General features: G+C 44.4%; 7 protein-coding genes across 7 annotated transcripts in view; 3 read left to right on the top strand and 4 right to left on the bottom strand.

Moving 5' to 3' along the window:
- Nucleotides 1-909: 909 nt before the first annotated feature.
- Nucleotides 910-1,945, bottom strand: LOC126566027 (uncharacterized). The gene is made up of 3 exons (XM_050223226.1): nt 1,789-1,945; nt 1,581-1,725; nt 910-1,485 (listed from the first exon to the last, which is right to left on the bottom strand). Exons 1-3 carry the CDS (start codon nt 1,943-1,945, stop codon nt 912-914), a joined length of 876 nt encoding a protein of 291 aa, XP_050079183.1. The 3' UTR covers nt 910-911.
- A 2,689-nt stretch (nt 1,946-4,634) lies between these two features.
- LOC126565573 (uncharacterized) lies at nt 4,635-7,006 on the bottom strand. The gene is made up of 4 exons (XM_050222764.1): nt 6,934-7,006; nt 5,014-5,178; nt 4,875-4,930; nt 4,635-4,808 (listed from the first exon to the last, which is right to left on the bottom strand). The coding sequence occupies exons 1-4, from the start codon at nt 7,004-7,006 to the stop codon at nt 4,665-4,667; spliced, it is 438 nt and encodes a 145-aa protein (XP_050078721.1). The 3' UTR covers nt 4,635-4,664.
- Nucleotides 7,007-8,674: 1,668 nt separating this feature from the next.
- Nucleotides 8,675-10,910, bottom strand: LOC126566026 (protein mitoshell). Its single transcript, XM_050223225.1, has 6 exons — nt 10,874-10,910; nt 10,639-10,795; nt 10,380-10,562; nt 9,439-10,315; nt 8,803-9,180; nt 8,675-8,686 (listed from the first exon to the last, which is right to left on the bottom strand). Exons 1-6 carry the CDS (start codon nt 10,908-10,910, stop codon nt 8,675-8,677), a joined length of 1,644 nt encoding a protein of 547 aa, XP_050079182.1.
- A 921-nt stretch (nt 10,911-11,831) lies between these two features.
- Nucleotides 11,832-13,180, top strand: LOC126564826 (N6-adenosine-methyltransferase non-catalytic subunit). The gene is made up of 3 exons (XM_050221941.1): nt 11,832-11,897; nt 11,963-12,124; nt 12,230-13,180. The coding sequence occupies exons 1-3, from the start codon at nt 11,832-11,834 to the stop codon at nt 13,178-13,180; spliced, it is 1,179 nt and encodes a 392-aa protein (XP_050077898.1).
- Nucleotides 13,181-14,372: 1,192 nt separating this feature from the next.
- Nucleotides 14,373-15,588, bottom strand: LOC126566025 (coiled-coil domain-containing protein 97). The gene is made up of 2 exons (XM_050223224.1): nt 15,571-15,588; nt 14,373-15,503 (listed from the first exon to the last, which is right to left on the bottom strand). The coding sequence occupies exons 1-2, from the start codon at nt 15,586-15,588 to the stop codon at nt 14,373-14,375; spliced, it is 1,149 nt and encodes a 382-aa protein (XP_050079181.1).
- A 2,958-nt stretch (nt 15,589-18,546) lies between these two features.
- Nucleotides 18,547-19,702, top strand: LOC126565226 (antigen 5 like allergen Cul n 1-like). The gene is made up of 5 exons (XM_050222383.1): nt 18,547-18,605; nt 18,682-18,771; nt 18,843-19,033; nt 19,103-19,350; nt 19,441-19,702. The coding sequence occupies exons 1-5, from the start codon at nt 18,584-18,586 to the stop codon at nt 19,700-19,702; spliced, it is 813 nt and encodes a 270-aa protein (XP_050078340.1). The 5' UTR covers nt 18,547-18,583.
- A 1,058-nt stretch (nt 19,703-20,760) lies between these two features.
- LOC126564726 (transforming growth factor beta regulator 1) overlaps nt 20,761-22,263 on the top strand; it is a 138,202-nt gene continuing 136,699 nt past the window's right edge. Inside the window, exons 1-2 of the mRNA XM_050221820.1 lie at nt 20,761-20,904; nt 20,985-22,168. Coding sequence (XP_050077777.1) covers nt 20,785-20,904; nt 20,985-22,154 — 1,290 coding nt within the window. The 5' untranslated portion in view covers nt 20,761-20,784 and the 3' untranslated portion in view covers nt 22,155-22,168. The remainder of the gene's footprint in view (nt 20,905-20,984; nt 22,169-22,263) is intronic.

Raw genomic sequence — 22,263 nt, 5'->3', positions numbered from 1 at the left:
GCTCCACGCGAACTTCACAATTTTGAATTCACTTCTGGGCGCAGGTTTGTAGTAGAGTACTCGGGACAACAGTATTCAGGACTCCTATCACTCAAAGGTAGTGTCTAATGAATGAATTCAGTAAATTCCTCCACAAAGAGCTTTTACAACTCTTTTTTGATTCGAATCGCAAAAAAAGTGTTTAAACTCTTTTCCGAATATGTATTGTCAAACACACTCTAAACGAGTTAATATTCGCCAGAGGGATTCGAATCATAAGGACACCCTTCCAGTAGGGAATGAGTAAAAGTGAATCAATTCCTTAAAAGGGTTGTTATTCCCATCACTACTGAGAAGTTATTGGAAAGAGCCTCTTTCTCTCTCTCTCTCTCTCTCTTATCTCAAAGAACTATGATTGACTTTTTGACTTCATTTGCTCTGAGATATCTCTGATATCAGCTACCTGTTCGACGATTAAATTTTCTTCATTTTATATGTAGTTTTATCATAAAATTTATTGTGTAAAAATGTTTACAACAAGATTGCAAATACCGCGTACTTCGATGCGTACATCATCCGCCCGCCAAGCACTAAACTCGAACGTCGTCAAAAGATGGCGGCTAATCGTATGGCGTCGTCGATGTCGAGGTAGTATTATAATGTACAATTAATTATCAACAGGCCACGAATACCGGCGCAATATGCATCCGATTTACATAATTGTTAGTTGATGCTGTTCAGTTTAAGAAAATCCGTTAAGGAACGTGAAATGAATTTTGATGAATCAATTCTGCACCGAAAACGTGTCTACTTTTTTACCACCGACACTCCGACGTCAGTATAAGGGAAAACAAATTAAAATCGTTATAGGCCTATTCGTGTACTTATACGTCTAATATCTTTCCACTGCCGGATTGCGTTAGTCGATCGGTTTACGACACAGTTGTGCCCTCATGCTCATCGGCAAACTCGGCATCGTACATGAGCTGTTGAATTTGCAACCTAACCAAAGCGTTTCGCCTTCGCGACAGGCGCTTCATCGTGGTCAGACAGCTCAGCAGAAACTGTTCGTCCGTATCGATCGTTCGCCACGATACGGGCCGTCCTTCGTACTCTTCCTGTTCGGTACCCTCGTTTGTCGCGGACGGTGTCCCATACAGACCCGATGATGATTGGGCCGTGTGTGCGATTTTGACTTCCGTACTGGTCGTGGTAGTTTCCTGCGTGTAGCAATCCTTGTCAATACGCAAAATTTGTGGCTCTTCCTTCGTTATCGAATCAACCGACATTGCGCGTTCTATCGGTGTCGGTAGCTCCTGGTGCGCAGAGGCAGCTCGTGATAGATGAAATAATTCTCGCCTTTGTGGCATTTCGTGCGGTTCCTCGACTGCTTCCGGTTCAGACTCGGGCAACTCTTGTGACTCTTCCATCTCATCCTCATCCGTTATGCATTGGATCGAGTCTTCGCTGACTACTTCCAGCGATGCAGCGGGCTTGATCGAAGAACTTACAATTAAGAAAGCAAATAGAGCTTTAGCATCGAAACACGCTCGGAAGCAGTACAATAGCAATAGCAATATGGAAGTTAGTCAAACACTTACCGACTGTTGCGGAATGAATCGATCATAAACAACATATGCTCGCGGTACGGCCAAACCGAATGTTTGCTGTTAGCTGTACCTTTTCGCATGATCTGCTTACGGAAGGTTGCGCGAAGCGATTTCCAACGGCTCCTGCAACGGGAAACTGTGAACGAAACGGGTTGTTATTGCACCTAGATGCCGCTATTACTGACCAAGCTACACCTACCTGATACGTTCATTTTTTTCGCCAAAGCATTCCAAGCTTGATTCCATTCATGTTGGTTTGCGGCAAAGTTGGCCTTGCTGAATAAGCCGTACTCCTTTACAGCCATGATGAGCTTCACTTCGAAGTTGTTGGTCTTTGCTATTTTTCTGTTGTTCATGGTTTGCTGATAGTTTGCCGTACTGTTTCGCAAATGCTGTGCTGTTGCTGTGTAATATTACTTATCTTGTGCAGTATTTTATGTGCTCATCGAATCGTCCTCATCTCGTTTGGGAGGTTTTAAACTTCAAACACAAACAAAAGCGAGCAAAGGGTTGACAGTTGCAAGGGATCAAGGTGTGTATAAATAGGTGTGCTTATCGTGAACGAGTGTATGTGTGTACCTTGTAACGGTAAGATTCGAATCGAATATTCCGTTGGCGCGTATCGAACGAATAATTTTACTACGTTGGTAAAAATCTTACTTTCAGCTTGTACTAAGAGAAATCAATAGAAGAAAACTCGAAGCTAGTGTTTTACAATAAGTGCTAATACAACAAAATGAAAGAAAAATTCTACCGATAGGCCCAAAGCGAACATGAAAGAAAATGTAATTCATGTTCCAGGTGCGACTGGGGATGGTACATTTATTCTTATTCGAGATTAAACTATCTGAAACGGGAGAGATAAAGGAAGTTTTGTAGTATTTAATAAAAGAAAGATCGATTTTAGGCAGTTTTTTTTCGATGGTTGGGTGTCTTAGCGAACCACTTCATTATCCATTATTTTTTGTATCACGTCTCTTGTGACCAGATTTAAAACATAGCATCATCAAGAGATTCCAATCAAATGGGACATCAAAAAATAATCCTAGACCTACGTTCGGATATTTGTTTCTACGAGCTGCGATATCCGTCAGCGAAGCAGTTGCAACTTATCATAGTCATTTTGGATTTCACAAAGTGTGCTCCCTTCTGGCCATTTTTTTTTGGCGGTCATCATGACCGGTGGTTTCATTGTTTCACATTTTGCACAAAATGATCCTGAACAAGATCGGGATTGTTATGCAAAAGCTCCGAAAAATGTTGGTGATTGCGTTGTTATTTGAACATCAAGCGATCGCATTCTCTATATGAGGATGAGGAGATGAGGAAATTTGGGGGAATCCAACCATACTACAAGATATAGAGTGTTGCACGTCAAGTTGGATCCCTGAAATCATCAGTGATTCAACTTAATTAGAGATCGATCGAATCGATCGATCGATACGATACGAGATCGAATAATCTCGTGTAACTAGCACAACAAACATGTACGATTCCGGTCATAGGTTAGGTAATTAATTTATTTCACATCTCGGATTTTAACTGTAGCAAAAGGTGATTATTTGTCATGTTTAAAAAACGTGTTGGTGCTCTCCGGGGTCTCCCCCTGCAAGAGCTATCGTAGGTGTGTTGCGTGAAATGGCTTGTATCATTTTGTCTGTTGTGAAATGCAGTCTGGTAAAGTTAGCATTATTTGCGTTCTATTTCTGATGATGTTTTATTTTGTTAGATTGAGATCCTCTTTTTACCGACCATCCGACATAACAACAACGATGCAAGCTATCCCAACGACGTACCGATTCAGGGCGCTTAAACCAACTTAAATTTATTGCTGATTGTTCTATACACTACCGAATTTACTCATTTCTACTTTTTGGTTGTGCTTTGCTATTGGGGCTAGGTTAGTGTCTGTGTGTACTTCGGCGACCATTCGCCAACTAGTTCCTTCAAAAACATGCAACAAAACTGCAAACATCTTCCACCGATAACAAAAAGTAAATGTGAATATTTTTTTCCATATATTTTTCTCTTCTATTTTATTGAACTTCATGCTCCGGGGGTTTCCACCCGAAATCTCGATTCTGCAGTAATGTATGCGCAATCGACAACAACGTGACAAGTCGCGTTCCGATTGTATCGGTTGGGTAATTTAAAATCATGCTGTAGATCAACCTGCTGCCGACCATCGAAAACAAAAGAGACTGAAGCCGTCGGTACCCTACAACACTATACGCACGCGTGGCGAAGAAGCGATCCTGGCAGCTTAGTGTTTTGTTTTGTTTCTTCGGCCTTTCCATCTATAACCAAATTTCCCTTAGCTCGAGAGGGGCTCTTGGAAAAAGGACACGGTGGCGCACCTCAGTGACATCTGCATTTATTTGACTACATTTTATTTCTGATTTTGATCTTAAATGGTTTTTCTATTTTTTATTTGTGTAAGCTTGTTTCGGGTGTTTTTTTTTTTGTAACGGAAATCATCTAAACTCTAACTCTGATTTATTGAACACGCGGCAATCACGTTCTGCGTTTTTTTTTATCGTTTTAAACCAGCCGAACTACTTCTCTGGTTCTCTCTTTCTCTTAAAATAGCGTAACGTAGAAATTGTTTCTTTACAAAAAACGGTCATACCTCTCGGATTGTAAGGTATTTTTTGTATGTATCAAAAACTTTTCGAAAAAATGGGGAAACGAGCCTCGTGGAAATGGACATTTTTAGTCCGGAATCAATACACCCTCGCGAATTAGGACAAATTCAAAAAGTCCTAAAGGTGTATGATAGAAAGTGAAAACAGTGGAACAGTGTTCCTTCACCGATTAACAGCAACTTAAAGCTAACCGAGTATCCTCGAACGTATGGATTTCTTTCCATGGCGCACAAGATGGGAATCTCTATTTCCATATTTCCACCGACTGATCATGCTCTCTCGATTAGCGAAATAGCGAAAATCTCCTTACTTCGAAGAAAGGAGGATAAATTAGATAAACACAAAACTAGAATCTGTTCCCCATACACTACTAGTTGTAGGCGGCATCGGTGCGGTGGAGATATGTGCCGGAATGGAACCGTTGATTGGATTAAGCACGAATCAGGAAAGCGACTGCACCGAACAGCAGGACACCGAAGGTGACGGACAGTGTGGATGCACCATTGCAATTGTCGTCGTAGCAAGCGCACACCTCCTGACGTCCACCGAATCCGGAACGCTGGTAGCATTTGCCCTGCAAAGAGGATGAGTTTTTGTTGCTGTTGAGAATCAAAGAGCTAGCGGACAGCATGTATCGTACCTTGTAGGAGGACTCATCCCAACCGCATCCACGGATCACTCGGTTGTCTGGAGGAACTGTTGCCGAGGGGATAAGAATAGGATGGATATATTAATGGGACACACCATGACAGCAACGAACAGCGTCCATCTTAACTTACGATTGTTCACCGGGAACTCGATGATCTGGACGATCTTCCGGCAGAAGGTGTACTTGTTGCCATCCTTGTGATCGTTACAGTCGACCGACATCGTGTCCGGTGGGTTGTCGTGCGAGCAGGTTGAGTCCTCTGCACTGTTGCACTCAAAACAACGGATAGCATCACCTGTGTAAATAGAGGATAGAAAGCGAGAGAGAGAGATAGAGAGAGAGAGAGAGAGAGAGAGAGAGAGAGAGGGGGGGGGGGGAGATGTACTTCCATTAGTAACGCACACTCCAAGTTGGGTTACTTTTCGAATTAGCTACCTCGACTGCCGACCAGTCTTATCAGTCTCGGGCAAGAGGCTACATGTTTACAAATTCATGCTTGAACAGCATTCAATCGGAGGACACAAGAAAATTGTGATTTGAAAAGACCGCCAATAATCGGGGACAATCGGGTTTTATGTACGTGGCGACATTAAGATTACCCTCAGCTTTGCTACTGGTGATCTGCGTCAGTGAGGTCATTCTTCCAGGGTCTAATCTTGTCTTCTTCCCTGCATCAGAATTACTTCATTGGTCGACAGTTCGATTTGTTTCGAATACGAGAATACAATTAGCGACGACTTCATGGATGCCGGACTGAATAAATTTAGCGCAATGGCGGTAGAACAGTCATTCACGTGGGATCCCCGCTCCGCGCCAACGTAACCGATCGAATGTCAACAACACGACGTGCTTCAAGATAAAAATGTATGCACTTTTACACTCTCGAACACAGGTTATTGGTTAACATTATTCGTAACTTAGAGCGTGTACTTTCAGAGTATTGCTGATTATTTAGCGACCGCGTGACGCATGCAAGCTGTTAAAAAGAAAACATCGTCCACTTCCAGCAAACAAAGTTTGTAACCGTGGAGAACCAAGAACTAATAATTTCCTTCGGAAGTATGGAGAAGAGTTTTTTAATTGGTTGACATCAGCGTTAATCTAATCAACATGTCTTCTCGTTTGTTTAATTTTTAAAATGGGTGCTAATTGTACGTAATGGACGCAACATGACCTTGAAATACCCGAAAAAGGAGTTCTAGTCACTACTGAACAATGATAATTCCCATCGATCTAGTTACCATCGGAGAAGGTATATCGCCACAGACACTCATAGGCACATACACACTTCATCATATGTTTGCAAAATATCGATCCAAGGAGCTTAGGGTAGTACCAGAGTACGCGAAAGTACGTACCTCCAAATTTCTCTCCATGACCCCACCAAACCCGCCACCCGAAGAGAACTCACGGACTACCGACCTTTTACTACTGCTTACATAATCGGTCCTATTTTCTCTTTTTAGACCAGCGCTGCATTGCGCGAAAGGTTAGAAGAATACGCGACAAGACCACATCCACATGGGGGTCCAACAGTCGGGTTTTCATCGCCGTACTCTTGGGGCTCTCGAGATATTCCAAAAGCTCTCTTCTCTTGTGTTCAGAGCATCAGGGAACCAAGCTGTCTCCACCGTAGATGAACTGACCTCGTGTGAATCACGGAACTCGGTCGAACGTTGGTCCCGTTCTTTTCTTTTTTTCTCGCTTCTCGTAATATTCAATTAAGGCCTGAATTGGATAATATCACGTCACAGCCGTGCCGTCGTCTGTTTAGCCGTGGTCGGCGTCGTTCGTTGCAAGCATTTGCGATACGGGGAGACACCTACAAGATTGACCTCCGAGGGCAGTAAGACATAAATCACTGTTCAAATCTATATTTGCAAACGGGTATTTACCGCAATCTGGCGACATCTTTTTCGAAAATGATTTTTTTCTTTCTAGCTAGCTTTTCACCTTAGAGATAAAAAAGTGCGTTTAATCCACCTTTCTGCATACGAAATTTGTGTCAGGGTTATACAGAGATCCGGATGGAAGAGATGTGCTAACTTACCCTTGTGGATGAATACCGCAATCACCAATAAACTAACGAGAAACACGGACTGCAGCGAGGACATCATCATCATTCCGTTTGGTGCTACTTAGGATTTAGTACTGGAAACTGTGCTATAGAAAGGTGAGCCCTCGTTCTGTTTGGCGCCACTGGCCTTTTTGCACCTGCTTGCTTCCTTGCGTAACTACTTCGCCGTTAAACCTGCCAAAAGAAAGCATACAATACACTTACACACAAACACAACCACACACTGGTCACACGAGAGAACTCAGGATGTATTGGGATCGATTAATATTTCGTTTTTCCATTTTCCCAACCATGCGCATAAGCCACTAGGGAAGTTGGATAAAGGAAAACACCGACAGGAGGAGACAGGGGCCCACTACTGTTGCACAACTTCTGCTAGGCATTTTTCGGTTTGTTCAGCACAAAAACATTTTTTTAAACATAATTCGTTTGTTTCACTGGTAGAGAAAACTCTGTTGCATAAGACGCTAAAGTCCCAGGGTCGAGTTAATTCAGGTTGTATGGGTCACACCATTCCACTGACTAGATCCTTACGATTTCGTAATATGCTTGAACACTCAACACACACACACACATACCAACACAACTGGAATTTAGTTAAATGTCCTTCGGGGTAGAAGAAAAAACACCAAGGTGCTACCGTGCTGTTACACAACCACGAAGAATTCACCCGAGGACTCTTCGAAGTCTCATAAATTGCACAAATCGTGAAGATGTCTCTCAATGTTTTCCTCCTTTTCTATGCAGTGTCCTACGGATTCAAATTATTCCTACAGCTATCACCGGAAGAGTCACCCGCCCGGTGTGCTTCTACGGTGCAAGAGGTGTCACGAACCTTGAGAAGCACGACGCTGCCACGAGACTATGGGGTGGTCCAAAGCACAACCGTACACTGTCACGAGTAACGACGAACTGTGCAAATATGGCCACTACCGCAACTAACAATCGGCTCTCGGGGCAGTTCCAAGGGTTTGGACGAAGATTTGAGTGCACATTTCCCCGCCGTGCTCGAACTCCGTCTTAGAAGTTGAGATGCTCTCTCCATGGTTCTCTCGCATGGTGGGCTCTCCAAGATTGGAACCACCTTCTGATGTCATAACTTGTGCAGTTGAAGCAATCCTCGTTATCGCACTCCGACACGTTACACGTGATTTTGAGTTTCATTTTTTTTAAACATCTTCCCCAGTGCCCAGATCAAAAGAGTTCAAAAACTATAAACAAATAAGCATAGCTTATGCACATATTATAAATAACTTCTACTTATGATATTATCAAACTGCTGCAACCTCACTCATTCTGGTGGGTTTTCTCGTGCCAAACCTTAAGACACATTAGCACAACATACGGGGACGCTAATCGAAAGCTGGTTCATAATTATTACATCGAGAGCTATTTTTCTGCCTCGAAGAGCCAAACACAAACATGTGCTTGTTAGCAAATTGGCGGTGATAACCAAACCGAAAGCCTGTAAACACTTCGATTTGAAACAACGGCAGACGATCGATAGCTGTGTTCCACCCGATTAACACGTTTCATGATCTTTTTCGATCGACTAGCAAGTCGTGTGTGTCGTTTAGGAACGTTCCGATTTATTGCTACGAGGTTAAAGTTATTGGGAATTATAACAGGTCATTTAGAAATAGGAATTGAACAATTATTAGCTCCTTACTGCAGAGCGTGTGCTAATGATCAACTTAGTGTATCAATTCAATCATTATGTTAATTCCTGTAATAAGAAGCATGTAGCGTTCAATCATTCGGGTCAATATGTCAATAGCAATCCATATGTCGCGTTCAGTATCGTAAACTTGTTCTGAGGAGAACATTCATCCAAAATTATACCCGTTGCTGCGATTCGACACCATCATCCGTGCCACAATTAAGCGATCGACCACCATCCGTAACACGATCCACCATTATTGAGCGTTCTTTCGCCCGGATCTGGGACAACAGACGTTCCATTTTAGCAATAAAATTTTGAATTTTTGGAAAATTTTCCCATTCCTGTCGCTGTACGGGACTGCAACTGTCCGGAACCGAATCGCTCGGTGTCCAAATCTCGAACTCTGTTGACACTTCCACGTACCGCTTGCAGGTATCTACCATTTGCTGTAAATCATCAATCAGCTCAACCATCATCGTATACTGACCAGCATGATGCTTCCGATAAACTTGGCGTAAGTCTATCATGTCCGGTGCAATCAGATGGAAATCGGGAAACTGAAATGAGCGTTGGAGAATAAATATGCAATGAGCTTATCGAACAATGAGCAGGGAAAACTAAAGGAGAATCAGACATGGGACATGCGCTGAACAGTCTCCAAGGTTCCCCTTTTTGGCGCATACGCCCTCGGGAAAAACGAGAACGAGAAATTGGATTCTCTCTATTTTCTGTTAGTTTCTTTTGTTTGGATAAAATCCAGCAAGCCCGTCGCGATCAGAGATCAAAATAAATGCTGCTAAAAATATGATACTTACATAATTATTCGCAAAATTAATGCAATAGAAGTATTGTCCTTCCTCGATCGCCCGAACTTCATCCACCACCCATTTGATGCACTGGGATGAAGTTTTTCGCAAGAAATTCTCCATCTCCTGACGTGCATTGTTCGGACTGACTGTGTTACCGGATTCATTGCTATTGATAATCGTAGCATGCTTTGGACTAATCGAACCATCCGGCGATTCTTCCGCGCGTTGTTGCTGTCCAGTCGGTATTTTATCCTCGAATCCGGGTGGGGGATTGAATCGATAAATTCCCGCCTTAATGTATGATCCTTCGCCGAGCGTGTTGAGTGACTCAGTTTCTCCGATCTCACCGAGCAGATCGAGCTCACCCCCTGAAGCGCCCTCACCGGAAGATGCAGACGATTGTTCATCGGGTTTGGAAAACATATTCCCACCGCTGCGCTGTTGCTTTGCCAGCTTGTTCAAGTTAGTGAACGATTGTATGAGCGAATGAATGAGCTCGTGCGTTGCCTCATGCCAGCGTCCGAATGCATCCAGAAAGTTTGGACAGAGTTCACGCTGGATCATCAGCATGCCTTCCGGTTTGTTCGTTACGTACCCCTTGATGATAGTCCACGCGTTCATGATGCGGGTAAACACGAAGATGAAATCTTTCACCGCCCAGGCCAACCCCTGCGAGTTGATGTTGGACATTACGTTATCTGCCTTTAGCAGGTCCTGCTTGAGCCGAGCGCATAGACTATCGATCTTCTTAAAGCAGGGCCGTTTCTGATGGTTTTGCGCAAGTTGTTCCGCTTTCTTGCAGCCCTCCATAGCTGTCCGAATTAGCTCTGGGAATTGGTCGAGCAGACACACGGGTGATTTTTTCTCCAATGATATGGTGCTTCTACAAAATCGCTTAAACGATATTAGAAACACTGTTGCAGGTTCAGAGGTATGAAGCTACTCACATTGCGGTATCGGGTTCCGGAACGGTGGCAACCATGTTGGACGGATTGTTCTGGATCATGCTCGACATTCTGAATTCGTATGAAGACGACATTATCGATGATGACGATGGTCCGAGAGCAGATGCAACTTGTTGGTGGTTGCTTAGGAACGAATTACCACCGGACGAGCAACTGAAATTAAACCTACACAGAAACACGCATACAAATTCGAGTATTTTTCATAAAACCTGATTCCACTAATTTCTGTGCGTCTACTCACTGCATCCGGTCATACGCCGTGGGATTTGCGAATAGCCATATCGGAGACATTGGGGACGGAATCATCAGCAGCGGCACACCGTTTGGTGGTGGAATTGTAGGCGGTGGAACAGAAAATAGTTGCAAACTGCCCTGCTGTTCCGGACGATTGCTGGCACCTATAAGAAACAATTGTTTTAAGGTGAAGAATTCAACCTCTCTCTCTTCAAGTTTGATTGATTCTAGTAAGTACTTACAGGAACGTTTGGGAGTTGCATAATTTTGGATATTCATCGTCTCTAGTACTCGGCCCTCGGAGTGGAAATTGTTCTTGAACTTGGATGAAGCGTTAAGAAGAGCCGCCTGGACGAAACTGACCGCTATGCCGCGTAATATTGCCAGAACGTGACATGCTTGCCGTGGTTGCCATGGTAATGTGGAAGATGCTGCTACTACTAGCGGGTATCGGTGGTTTTTTCCAACATTTTCACCGCTTGGCAAAACTGCCCTTTGCTGCCAATATAGGTTTTATTTAGCTCATAATGACGCTCTTACTATTTTTTTACACCAATTACATAAATCCTCCCTCAATTAGAGCAAAACTCAACGTTGTAATATTTTTATTACAGCGATTACACGCCTGCCCGGTACCATTCAAACGACTTTCACGATGGACACCACAACCCGACGCTATAAACCCGCCGCACGCAACGGAACAAATCTGACATCCAGCCACAACTACACGCACAGGCATCTCGTTTGGGTTTGCGGACGGCCAAATAAATACGACAAGAAAACACGGTGGAAGTAACCTGGCCGAGAATATCGCTGGCAGTCCGGACAACCTCGCGATCGAAACAAACGTAGAGCACATCAAGCAATCAACAATACCTTTGCCACAGGCGGCTTCTCGCTGGTTTCCCCCGTGTGCTGCCCCACAAAAACCGATCAACAACTCAGCGGCAGGGTGTTTGGGAAAACCAAACTTTCTCTCCAGCAAAAAGAAGGAAAGCAATAAGAAGCGAAACCTCATCACACACTAAATATGCTGCTGCATCGTCTGTTGCCGTTGTGTCGTCGTAGCTGATTTACATTGGTTTTTAGGAATTAATGCTCCCCGGTTCCCCGGCACGAACGCAAGGAATCGATCGATTATTAGCAATAAGTTTTAGTAGGTGACAACTGATAGGTCAAGAAGCAGAAAAGGAGGTAACAATGAGCGACGTTATCAAGTCCCGGCGTGAGCAATCACAGAAACGAAAGATGCTGCTCGCTCAAACCGTAAGTATGGAGAATCGGTTAATCAGTGAATGGGAATCAAGATGCAAGTGTCACCTTTGTTACAGTTCGGTGTGTCCTGTGTGGAAGATCTGAAGCACGTACTCGGCACCGCGGAAGACTCACCAATCAACAAAGCGCAACGGTACGAGGACGAAGAAGCCAGCTCGTCCAAAACGTCCCAAACGGCCGAAGGGCTAGTGTATCGGGATTCGTCCACCTTTCTAAAGGTACGCCATCTATCTCCCCTAACCCCAATATAGACGGAACAATAATATGCAAAAAAATAATTCGGTCAATCCCCTCCCCTCTACCACCCCACCCTTTTTTTTCAGGGCACACAATCGTCCAACCCGCACAACGATTACTGCCAGCACTTTGTCGACACCGGCCAACGGCCGCAAAACTTTATCCGTGACGTCGGTTTAGCGGACCGGTTCGAGGAGTACCCGAAGCTGCGCGAGCTGATCCGTCTCAAGGATGAGCTGATCGCGGAAACTGCCACCCCGCCTATGTACCTGCGGGCGGACCTCAAAACGTTCGATCTTAAAACCCTCGGCACCAAGTTCGATGTCATTCTGATTGAACCACCGCTCGAGGAGTATGCACGGGGCGGGGCAGCTGTAGCGGCCGGTGCCCCGCGCAATTTCTGGTCGTGGGATGAAATACTCGCCCTAGACATCGGTGAGGTAGCTGCCCATCGAAGCTTCGTTTTTCTGTGGTGTGGCAGCTCGGAAGGGCTAGACATGGGACGTAATTGTTTGCGCAAATGGGGCTTCCGACGGTGTGAGGACATATGCTGGATACGAACAAACATCGATTCTCCGGGCCATTCGAAAATTCTCGAACCGAAAGCAGTTTTCCAGCGCACGAAGGAACATTGTCTGATGGGCATCAAGGGTACGGTGCGCCGTTCGACCGATGGTGATTTTATACACGCAAATGTGGACATCGATCTAATCATCTCGGAAGAGGCTGAGTTCGGCAGTTTGGAAAAACCGATCGAAATCTTTCACATAATCGAACACTTTTGTCTTGGACGGCGCCGGTTGCATATCTTTGGGCGCGATTCAACGATACGACCCGGCTGGGTAACGATCGGACCCGAATTGACCAATTCAAACTTTAACAGTGAGCTGTATGCTAGCTCGTTCGAGGAAAGCCCAACCACAGGCTGTACCGAGCGGATCGAAGCGTTGCGACCAAAAAGTCCGCCAGCAAATGGGAAAGTGTTACGTGGACGGGGTCGTGGTTTTCCTCGTATTCGGGGGAGATCGCGTGTGTAGAACTGGTAACCCGATAACAGAAAAATTCCTTCCATTATGTGTTTTTTCTTTCTTTCCATTTCATTTCATTTTAACAAAACCACCACCAGCATATAAGGAAGTAGCAAAAAGCAAGAAAAAAGGCGCGAAACAAGAAGCGAAATTACGCAAAATTACAAAATAAAAATTTAATATTTTCAAGAAAAAAACGCTTTATCCTGCTTTGGGCAACCAGAAGAACCCGGAATATACCCGGTTAGCTAGCAACTTTTAGAGGCTTTTAACTGTTTTGTACGTAATCCTTTATCATAACAATATTCTGACGAAAGTGAAAGAAACTCTTCTTCTTTCTATTAAATACGCTGCCTCAATTCGAAGTCATTCGTCATGGGACAAAAAGTTAAAAAAAACAGGAAATTTCAGTGCTTCAACAAAATTATTCAGCAACATGTTTTTGTAAACTACGGATATAATATGATTTTTTTCAGAATTTTACAACGAATCAGTAAAAAGTTAAAGATGTTTTTATTGGAATAAAAACCAATACATAAGATATCGTTCTTCATAGCGAGAAGAAACACGAAATTAAACAGCTCTTATTGTCAAATATACATTCTTTCCACATTTATTTCGCCTAAACAATTAAAATGCACAAATAACCTAAACGGCTCTTTAGTAACGGTTTTTATTGAAACAAAAATGCCGTAATTTCTTTATTACTTGTAGTAAAATTGTGAAAATGGCACACTAGGCTTGTGATATAATCATCTAACAGCTGTAAGAAGCGTTTAATCATGAAAATTGTGCAAAGCACTTAAATAATCATTTTTGACGTTTTTCCATTTTTGCAAGCAACAAAAAAAAACATGTCATCTTTGAATAATCATAACTTGAAAACGACTGAGAGTCGAGGCTACGCTTATATGTCAATAGATAGAAGAAAAGTTAATTAAAGTTCCATTAGAATGCAGCACCAAAATTGGGTTAAATATAAAAAAGCTACAAGCCTTCCAAGTTGATGGGTACGAAAAAACAATTCTAAAAAACAGATTTAACCAATTCATAAAAAATTTAGAAAATCTAAAGAAAATGATTACTGAAATCAGCTCATATAAAACAAATTTCAAGTCAATCGAAATTCTACAATCGAACAAAAAAGGAATTGGCTTGTGGTTGCCTGGAACAGGGTTAAACAAGAAAAGATTGGCCGCCCTCAATCATCACTATCGTACTCGCAGTCCGGATCACGGTCCATCGTGCTCACGGTGGGTTTGGCCGCGTCCTCCGCCGCCATCTTTTGCTGCTGCTCCAGATGCCGATTCAGATGGCGCATGTAAATGTCCAAATCGTCTTCACTCTCGTCTTCTTCGCCCGTTTCGATGTGCATCCCGGCATCCTCACCAGCATCCGATTCGTCATCGCGATTGAAGTACTTCTCCTGCTCATCGTGATCCACCGTGTCCAGATCGTCATACGCGCTCGAATCGTCTATCTCCGTGTAATCGAACTCTTTATCCTCGCCCGCTAAAAATCTCGCGTGCATAATGCCCACAAACACATCGCGCAACAGATTCCGCTCGCCGGCCGTCATCAGCTGGGCGGCCGGTATCGCGTGCCGTCGCGTTTGCTTGCTACGGCTCTTCAGGGCCGCGACACGTGCTTCCTCTTCCTCATCGAAATTACCCCACTGAGCTCGTGGGAAACTGGGCGAATTTGGACGCGATGGTTCCCCGTCCAGCTGTGCCTCCACCTGCCTCTGTTGCTGCAAATCTTTCTCCGCCTGATCTTTATCGATCTGTTTTAGCAAGATCCCAACGACACTCCGCGGTTCCAATGGAGTTGCATCCCGTGCATGCTTTTCCTGCTCGGTCAGATATTGTCCCACCAGCTGATCGTATAGTAGTGGATCGCGTTGCATCATTTCCGTCTCGCTGAAGTACGTCCCATCGTCACACATCCTCTGGAGTGCGGCATACCGCCGGTTGCGTACTTCGATCGCCCGTCCACCGTTGCGCAGTTTCCGAATTCGCTCCAAATGATGATCGATCTCGTACCGTTCGTCCGGACTGTATGCTAGCGTTTGCTCGTCCTGCTCGAAGTAGCGCAGATGGTCATCCCGCATGAAAAGGCCAAACCGGGAAAGGAATGTGCAGTGACTTTTGTTGAGCACATCACGAAGTATCGTTCGCTTTTCGCTCTCCGTCAGTTCGGGATCGCTGATTTGTTGGCTTTTGTAGAAAACCTGCGGATTAGCGCTGATGTGGTCAAAAATGTCGGATTCAATCACCGGAGCTGGTGGTGGCGATGTAACTGCGAGAGAACCACCATCTCCGCCTGTTGCAGTCTGCTGTAAATAGTAATTAGAATTATATTAGCTTTTGCATCACGCTTTCCTTGTATCGATTAGTTACCTTTGGAAATGTTCCCATCGTTTTTTCTTGGTTTTAAAATTAATTTCTTTTCACCTTGCCACTCTACACAACAACGAACCGAGGCGAGAGCATATCAAAAGATGCGGATTTGTTTACCAACAAAGTAAGCAGTTTTTACATGAGCAAGTGTCTGCGTATGTGTGTGATTGAAGCGTTTCTTCACAAAAAAGGAAGCGTTTGCGACATTTACATCGCATTACAGGCAGCATGGCCACAACATATTCGAAAAGCAAATTAAACGATAATCGTTTCCACACACACATTTAATTGCTTCACAACGAAACCGCACATCATACCGTGTGTCGTGTTTGTACATTCACGTGGTGCATAAATTAGCCATTTAAACGGATGTACTTCGATATTGCTGCTGTTCGTCGATTGAGATGCATGGTGATTAATTGCGGACTATTACCAGGTGCGTCGTATAGGTTCCCACGGCTGAAGGACGACTTTATGCGAGAATAAAGCGCTTGTGTTGGAAAACGATGTTTTAATGTTGTTTAAAATGCAGCATAATGTGTCGTATCGGAGGATTTTTCTGGCGATCTTAAAATCCGACTTTAAGCCATTCCTGCCAGTCTTCGTGTTGTGAAGATTTGATTGGCAAGAGTCAACAGTAGACATGATATATGTGGGGCTGCCTGGTAGGTTCAAGACTAAATTCAAGTCCTATCCCTACCGTTCGTACCTAAGATAGCAGTGAGGATAGTAAACCATTCGATAGCTGGCATGGCCTACTAGGTCGTTAAGCTAAGAAGAATTTATATTATATTATTCTATTATGAACAAGGAACAGGATCACTTGAAGATGATGTCCTTGCACGATGTTCATTACAGATAATCATAATTAAAAGAAATTCTTTTATCGAATTAAATAGTACCGATTCGATTTTTAATTATTTCTCTATGTAGACCAAATACTGAATAAACAATCCTCCGAGGCCACCTTCTATCAATCTGTGCAGATGTTGACGTAAATTGATCACATTGACATGCCTCATGCGGTTCGAGGCTCTCCAATTTAGCCAATGTTTGAATGAAGCCATCCAAAACTTTACCTATCTGGGGTCAAAAGTGAGCATCGAAAACCGCAAAGATGTTGAGATACGCGCAAGGGTGTTGGCTACGGCTTGAGGAAACTTCTCCACTCAAAACAACTGTCGCAACGTGGACAGTATAGAACGTTAATTGTCCTAGTATTTACATCTATTCTACACCGAAACGGACGAAATTCGCCAACCTCTCAGACACGCTGTGAGGAAGACACTCAGAGATTTCCGCGAGCTGAGCTCCTATTACATGGACATAGAGTGGGAATGGTAGGCCCAAACTGAGACGAAGTGATGGCAGCAATGCATTTATTGCAAGCGGTTGTACATCGGAGCGGTTCCTTATACTTATACTTATCAGTAAGTAAAGTGAGTAGGACATGACCCAAATTACGTAATACCGACTTCAAGACGGAATGTGTTAGTAATCCTAAGCTCATCTCCGAGGAGTTATATGATAGCAAAACACAACAATTAACAGGATAAGGCTTGAGTGTGACAACGTTCATTAACTTCAGAAGCTGGAATACACCGATTCACGCAGTAATAGTTGCCAACGTAGCTTAACGTTAAGTCTTGTTTCATACACCTAGACGTCTAGACTCAAAACGCTATACTCTAATTGATGATCTGGACCATTCTGGACCAGCAGAATAAGGCACGAATCCGGTAAGAACTGTTACAAATCCGCCCAGAAAGGCTGATCGTTATTTTTGCTTTTCCATCAAATGAATAGCTGTAGATGATTATTACTTCCGGGACCGGAACTAGATTCCTAATCTAAGTTGCAAATTAGGCGACCGGAACCGGAATCGAAAAAAAGCTCAGCAAGAGCATCATCATGAGAGACGCTTCAAGCAGCTTTCGATTAAAGGAAGAAAACTAAAACAAACACAGTTGTGTGACTAACGCCGCATTCTACAAACATTTCCCTCCCATGACGTTTGCAATTGAATTTTCCTGATTACGTTGATCGATGTAATGGACGTGTTAGGTGGGTTGTGCGTGTGTGTGGTCAATAATTAAGGGGAGAGAATAAAAGAAATCGATACATGGGTGCGTGGCCTGGAAATTGCCGAACAATTAATCGTGGGCACGACGACGCCTTACAGTGGTATTAGTTTCGCACAACAGCGGAGTAGTGGCCAACAGTTTAGTCAGCAATTACAATCGTACTAACGAGCTCGATCGTGGTTTTTGCTGCTTTTCATGCATGCTGTTAGAGCGATGTTAGCTTAGTACCGTTTCCCAGCATTGTTTCATGCGGTGGGAAAGTGTGCATCCGTCCGACCACCCGAAGAAATGTGTGCGTTGTGTTGAGCTCACGCACACCAAGCCATGCTCTAGAAATGAGTTTTAAGAAATCTTTAAGCAGGACTACATCACATCAATTCAAGAAAAGCATGGTCCTTTTGATAGGATATTACACCCAAAGATCCTCAACGTCCTAACAACTTAGAAGACATTAAAAGATTTTCCTTCACGCACACACTTCTATCACGAGAACCTGCGTTGCGCTAATGCAGCTGCTGCTTATGCGTATTGTTTATCAGCGCATCGCGATCGCTACTCGCTTCGCCAATTCATTCCGCGATTCCGGAAAACTAATCAATAAGAAGGCTCCCACCAGCGTCTGTGGGTTCTAGTTATCTCATCCAAGCAGTCTTCTCCCCTCGCACCACCTACCTTCCTTCCCAAAAAAAAAGCTACTTCAGATCGATCAGCTACTCCTCCCAGGCACCCTAGTTTACCTGCCCTGCAACGGATTGCGTAGTATAAATAGGGCAGCTTTACAACCGGATACGTTTAAAACTGTTTTAAAGCTTCCCCAACAAAGTGCAGTTCCTTTAGACCAGTGTATTGACAGGTTGCACGGCAATAGCACGTCCACTAATAGTGTTAACTCCAATGTGTTTCGCGGGAGATTTCATTTTACAGTAATTATGTCTTCAGTGCCAGTGCAAAGTATGTGTAAAAAATGATGTCCAAGGGAAGTTCTTGTTTGTTTTCCCGTGCTGATAGAGGATTACTTCCATTACAGGGATAATGACGTGTGCGGTGTTGGTGTTGTTGGTGGCACTTATCAGTCAAATTAGTGGTCAGACGGATTATTGTGATCCTACGCTATGTAGTAAGTGTCCCAAGCAAAACTTCGTTTTGTGTTGAGAGTGTCGTTGGCTCAATGTTACCTTGTGATTACAGAAAACAACTTAGTCCATGTGGGATGTGGCAAAAGTGAAAACTTTGGTCCGTACTGTCCGGTCGATCGACTACTGGTGCCTATTACGGAGGATGTAAAGGCCTACATCCTAGACCTGCACAACGGGTTCCGTTCCAATGTTGCACGTGGTGAGGTAACCAATTACGCATCGGCCTCTCGAATGCCAACGCTGGTAGGTGATATTGGTTACTCGAATTCCATCTGGTCAGAAATTAAACTCCAACCCTTCATTACGCCGTAGATCTGGGATGATGAGCTACAGAAGCTCGCAGAGTATAATGTGAAGACCTGCATCTACGGACACGATTACTGTCGCAACACGAAGCTTTTCCCACTGGTGGGCCAGAACATTGCGGCCAACTCGTTTTACGGCATGGAAGTAACACCTATCGATACGATGACCGAGCTCCTGTACAGTTGGTACGGCGAGAACGAGAATGCCAACCAGGATTACATCGATTCGTATCCGCTGCTTGGTCAGGACCCACCGTACGCATCCCAAACACTCCACATTCCCTATCAGATCCTGTTGTTAATGTCCCTATTATCATTGTTGCATCGATTTTATCCATCCCACAGGAAGGATATTGGACACTTCACGCAGATTGTCATGGACAAGGCAACGGCTGTCGGATGCGCCATGGTACAGTACACACAGAACGAGCAGGGCCACGACTGGGTGCACCAGAACTACGTCTGCAACTATTCGAACTCGATCGCCCGCGGACATCCGGTGTACGTGAAGGGTAATCCGTGCGAGCTATGCGTGACAGGTTGCAGCACCGACTATCCGGGACTATGCAACATCGGCGAACCGGTGCAACCGACGGCAGCGTGGTGAAGCTGGGAGATGTAATGTTAATTTAATTTATTTTCCAACAAACCGCAGACCGACCCAGACCTTTCTCCCCTAAAACATATTCATTTGCCTACACCAACTCCCACGAGAGCCGTAAGGACAATGACATTAAATGTAAACGATCTACGATACGAGCGCTTAATAATACGACTTCTGTCTCTGTTTTGTTCTGTTTGTACGATGAAGTTTTGCAAGAATTTTTTCCTCAGTTTCTAGTGACCAAGTCAAAGGGATAGTGAATGGGTGAATGATATCTTTTTCCGTCATGTTGAGGAGTTAATTTGCGTGTTTTTATATTTGATTAAACACGTCCATTAACTCTGGTACATGATGATAAAAGCGAGCAGCGAGAAACGTTCATACGGATAAATAGTGGGTAGGTATTATCCCTTTTTTGTTTTATCGAGTGAATCCCTAATGATGCATATTGTGTTCAGTAGTAAGTACAGCTTGGAGTCGAGTGTGGAGTACATTTACTTTTACCTACCTTTTGACGAGCTTCAGTGCAGTCCAAGACAGTTTCCATCACGTTTTGAGGTTATGCCACTTATAATGTTCATAAACTTTCACTAAATTACAGCAAAATTTAAAGAAAAAGCATTCGAACGACGCAGAAAGACCACACAAGGGCTGCTGCTTCTAAATTTGACACTGTGCGGCGCAAGCCGTTTGACAGGCACACCTTGCCTCTAGCGATCTTGTGCCCAACTGTCAAACGGTGCTTGCTGTTGTTTACGATTTTTCCCAACGCGGGTTTAGCAAGCAATTTGTGTTTATTTCAACCCAAAAGGCAGCTTGCGCGCGTATACTTGCTACCAGCCAAGAAAACATCATTTCTATCACAAAAAGATCAATAAGGAATGCAAGTAAGCAATAAATAGTTGTGTTAATCCTGATGCTTTTACCAAATGCGGCTCGTGTGAGTGTATTGTGCGTGTTTCGGTGCCGATAGTGCTGTGGCTTTCCACGCGCTATTTTCTATACCAGGGTGCTCTGTATCTACCCTAAGCAAGCCACAAAACATTGCCTGTTGTGGCGTCGATGCGGCGAAAATTGTGTAGGAAATGCAACGCACCAGCTGCGAATCATCGGAAGCAGCAACGGCCGCCGTGGAAGAGGAAGCGAACGCAAAGTTTCGGCAAAAGTACCGTCGATTAAAACGCTACATGACCGATATGGTGTTTGTAAGTTAAAGTGACCCAAACGAGGGTGACGCCTTTCGGCTTTTGTGGCTCACATACTCTGACCGGGCTTCATTTTGCAGGAAAATGCCGCATTAAGTGATCATATTGCACAGGTGCAGGAGAAAGTTGGTCAGGTTAGTGAAGAGCGACGGTTTCTGCTGAAGAAGCTGCTCGACCATGAGCACGAAACGGAAACGCAGCTTGGGCGAACGTCCAGTAAGCTGAACGAGCTGATCGCAAACAGTTTACCACCGAAACGACAGTACAAGAAGCGCGAAAAAAACGCTACCGTTAATGGAGCGCCGAATGCGAGCACTTCTGGTGAAGGTGGACCGGCGGATGGGCAGCAAGAACCTCAGGAAACTGTCCTGGACGGGACGGATGTAAAAGTGGAAAAGGACGATGAAGCGAACGGGAAATCGGGAGCCAACGAACGACACGGTGGCAAAAATGGTCATCGGATGGGTAAAAAGCGAGGACCAGCAGGGAAAGGCGAACCACCGTCGGAAGGTGGAAAAGGGCGAAGAAAGGGTCGACCGAGCGGTGGGACCGGTAAGAAACGTATGCAAAACATTACCGTTGACCAGTCGGGACATCCAAAGTACCCGTTTACGGTGGGTGGTTTTAGCGTGCAAAGTCTGGGGGATATTGTACCGGACCGGGCAGCTTTTCATACGGAGTGTACGATTTATCCGATCGGATATACGATTACGCGCCCGTACGGACACTACAAGGATCCGGAAAAACGGTGTATCTATACCTGCCGTGTGGTTGACGATGGCGAAAGGCCACGGTTTGAAATCGTACCCGAAAGCACCGATCCTTCCGGTACAGGTGGAGGAGAAACGGGTGAATCGAAAGATATGGACCTTGTGGAGGCGGACATAATCAGCGGTCCAACGACGGACGATTGTCATGCGGAACTGTTGCAAAGGATTAATACAGCGCTCAATGTAGGCTCGATCGATTCACGTCCGATGGGAGATTGGTTTTTCGGGTTGGCACACCCAACCGTTGCGAACCTTCTACAAAGGTTTCCTAGTGCAAAGGGCTGCACAAACTATAGGACCGAGGAAAGGAAGGAAACCGAAGCCAATATGGAGAAGGAGAATGATCCGGCCCTTAGCTACGATGCACTGATGCGCCACATAACCATTTCGACGTATCGTACCGTGCCGGAAATTAAGGAAGAACCACCGGACGAACTGTTTGACCATTCGGACGGCAACTCGTTCAGTTTGTCGGTGTAGAGGTAGTAGGTCGTGTGTTGCTCATATGTACATAGGATGAATATAGACGTTGTGTGAAGAATTTGATAGTAACGATGATGTACCTCTCTCTTCAGGAGTATCTTTTAAA

Source organism: Anopheles maculipalpis, chromosome 3RL (assembly GCF_943734695.1).
Source record: "Anopheles maculipalpis chromosome 3RL, idAnoMacuDA_375_x, whole genome shotgun sequence".
In the NCBI taxonomy this organism is placed as follows: domain Eukaryota; kingdom Metazoa; phylum Arthropoda; class Insecta; order Diptera; family Culicidae; genus Anopheles; species Anopheles maculipalpis.
The sequence above is the reverse complement of the archived record's forward strand: the minus strand, read 5'-3'. Positions and strand labels throughout refer to the sequence as shown.

Bases quoted from the DNA above. Each gene is read 5' to 3' on its own strand.
- LOC126566027 (XM_050223226.1), bottom strand. From the start codon at position 1,945: ATGAACAACAGAAAAATAGCAAAGACCAACAACTTCGAAGTGAAGCTC. The intron at 1,726-1,788 runs GTAGGTGTAGCT...TTTCGTTCACAG, and splicing joins GAAAAAAATGAACGTATCAG to TTTCCCGTTGCAGGAGCCGT. The intron at 1,486-1,580 runs GTAAGTGTTTGA...CTTAATTGTAAG, and splicing joins GATTCATTCCGCAACAGTCG to TTCTTCGATCAAGCCCGCTG.
- LOC126565573 (XM_050222764.1), bottom strand. From the start codon at position 7,006: ATGATGATGATGTCCTCGCTGCAGTCCGTGTTTCTCGTTAGTTTATTG. The intron at 5,179-6,933 runs GTAAGTTAGCAC...CTATTTACACAG, and splicing joins TGCGGTATTCATCCACAAGG to GTGATGCTATCCGTTGTTTT. The intron at 4,931-5,013 runs GTAAGTTAAGAT...CCTCGGCAACAG, and splicing joins CGAGTTCCCGGTGAACAATC to TTCCTCCAGACAACCGAGTG.
- LOC126566026 (XM_050223225.1), bottom strand. From the start codon at position 10,910: ATGAATATCCAAAATTATGCAACTCCCAAACGTTCCT. The intron at 10,316-10,379 runs GTGAGTAGCTTC...GCGATTTTGTAG, and splicing joins CCGGAACCCGATACCGCAAT to AAGCACCATATCATTGGAGA. The intron at 9,181-9,438 runs GTAAGTATCATA...CGCTCATTTCAG, and splicing joins TTAATTTTGCGAATAATTAT to TTTCCCGATTTCCATCTGAT.
- LOC126564826 (XM_050221941.1), top strand. From the start codon at position 11,832: ATGAGCGACGTTATCAAGTCCCGGCGTGAGCAATCACAGAAACGAAAG. The intron at 11,898-11,962 runs GTAAGTATGGAG...CCTTTGTTACAG, and splicing joins AGATGCTGCTCGCTCAAACC to TTCGGTGTGTCCTGTGTGGA. The intron at 12,125-12,229 runs GTACGCCATCTA...CTTTTTTTTCAG, and splicing joins ATTCGTCCACCTTTCTAAAG to GGCACACAATCGTCCAACCC.
- LOC126565226 (XM_050222383.1), top strand. From the start codon at position 18,584: ATGTCTTCAGTGCCAGTGCAAA. The intron at 18,772-18,842 runs GTAAGTGTCCCA...TTGTGATTACAG, and splicing joins TTGTGATCCTACGCTATGTA to AAAACAACTTAGTCCATGTG. The intron at 19,034-19,102 runs GTAGGTGATATT...ATTACGCCGTAG, and splicing joins CCTCTCGAATGCCAACGCTG to ATCTGGGATGATGAGCTACA.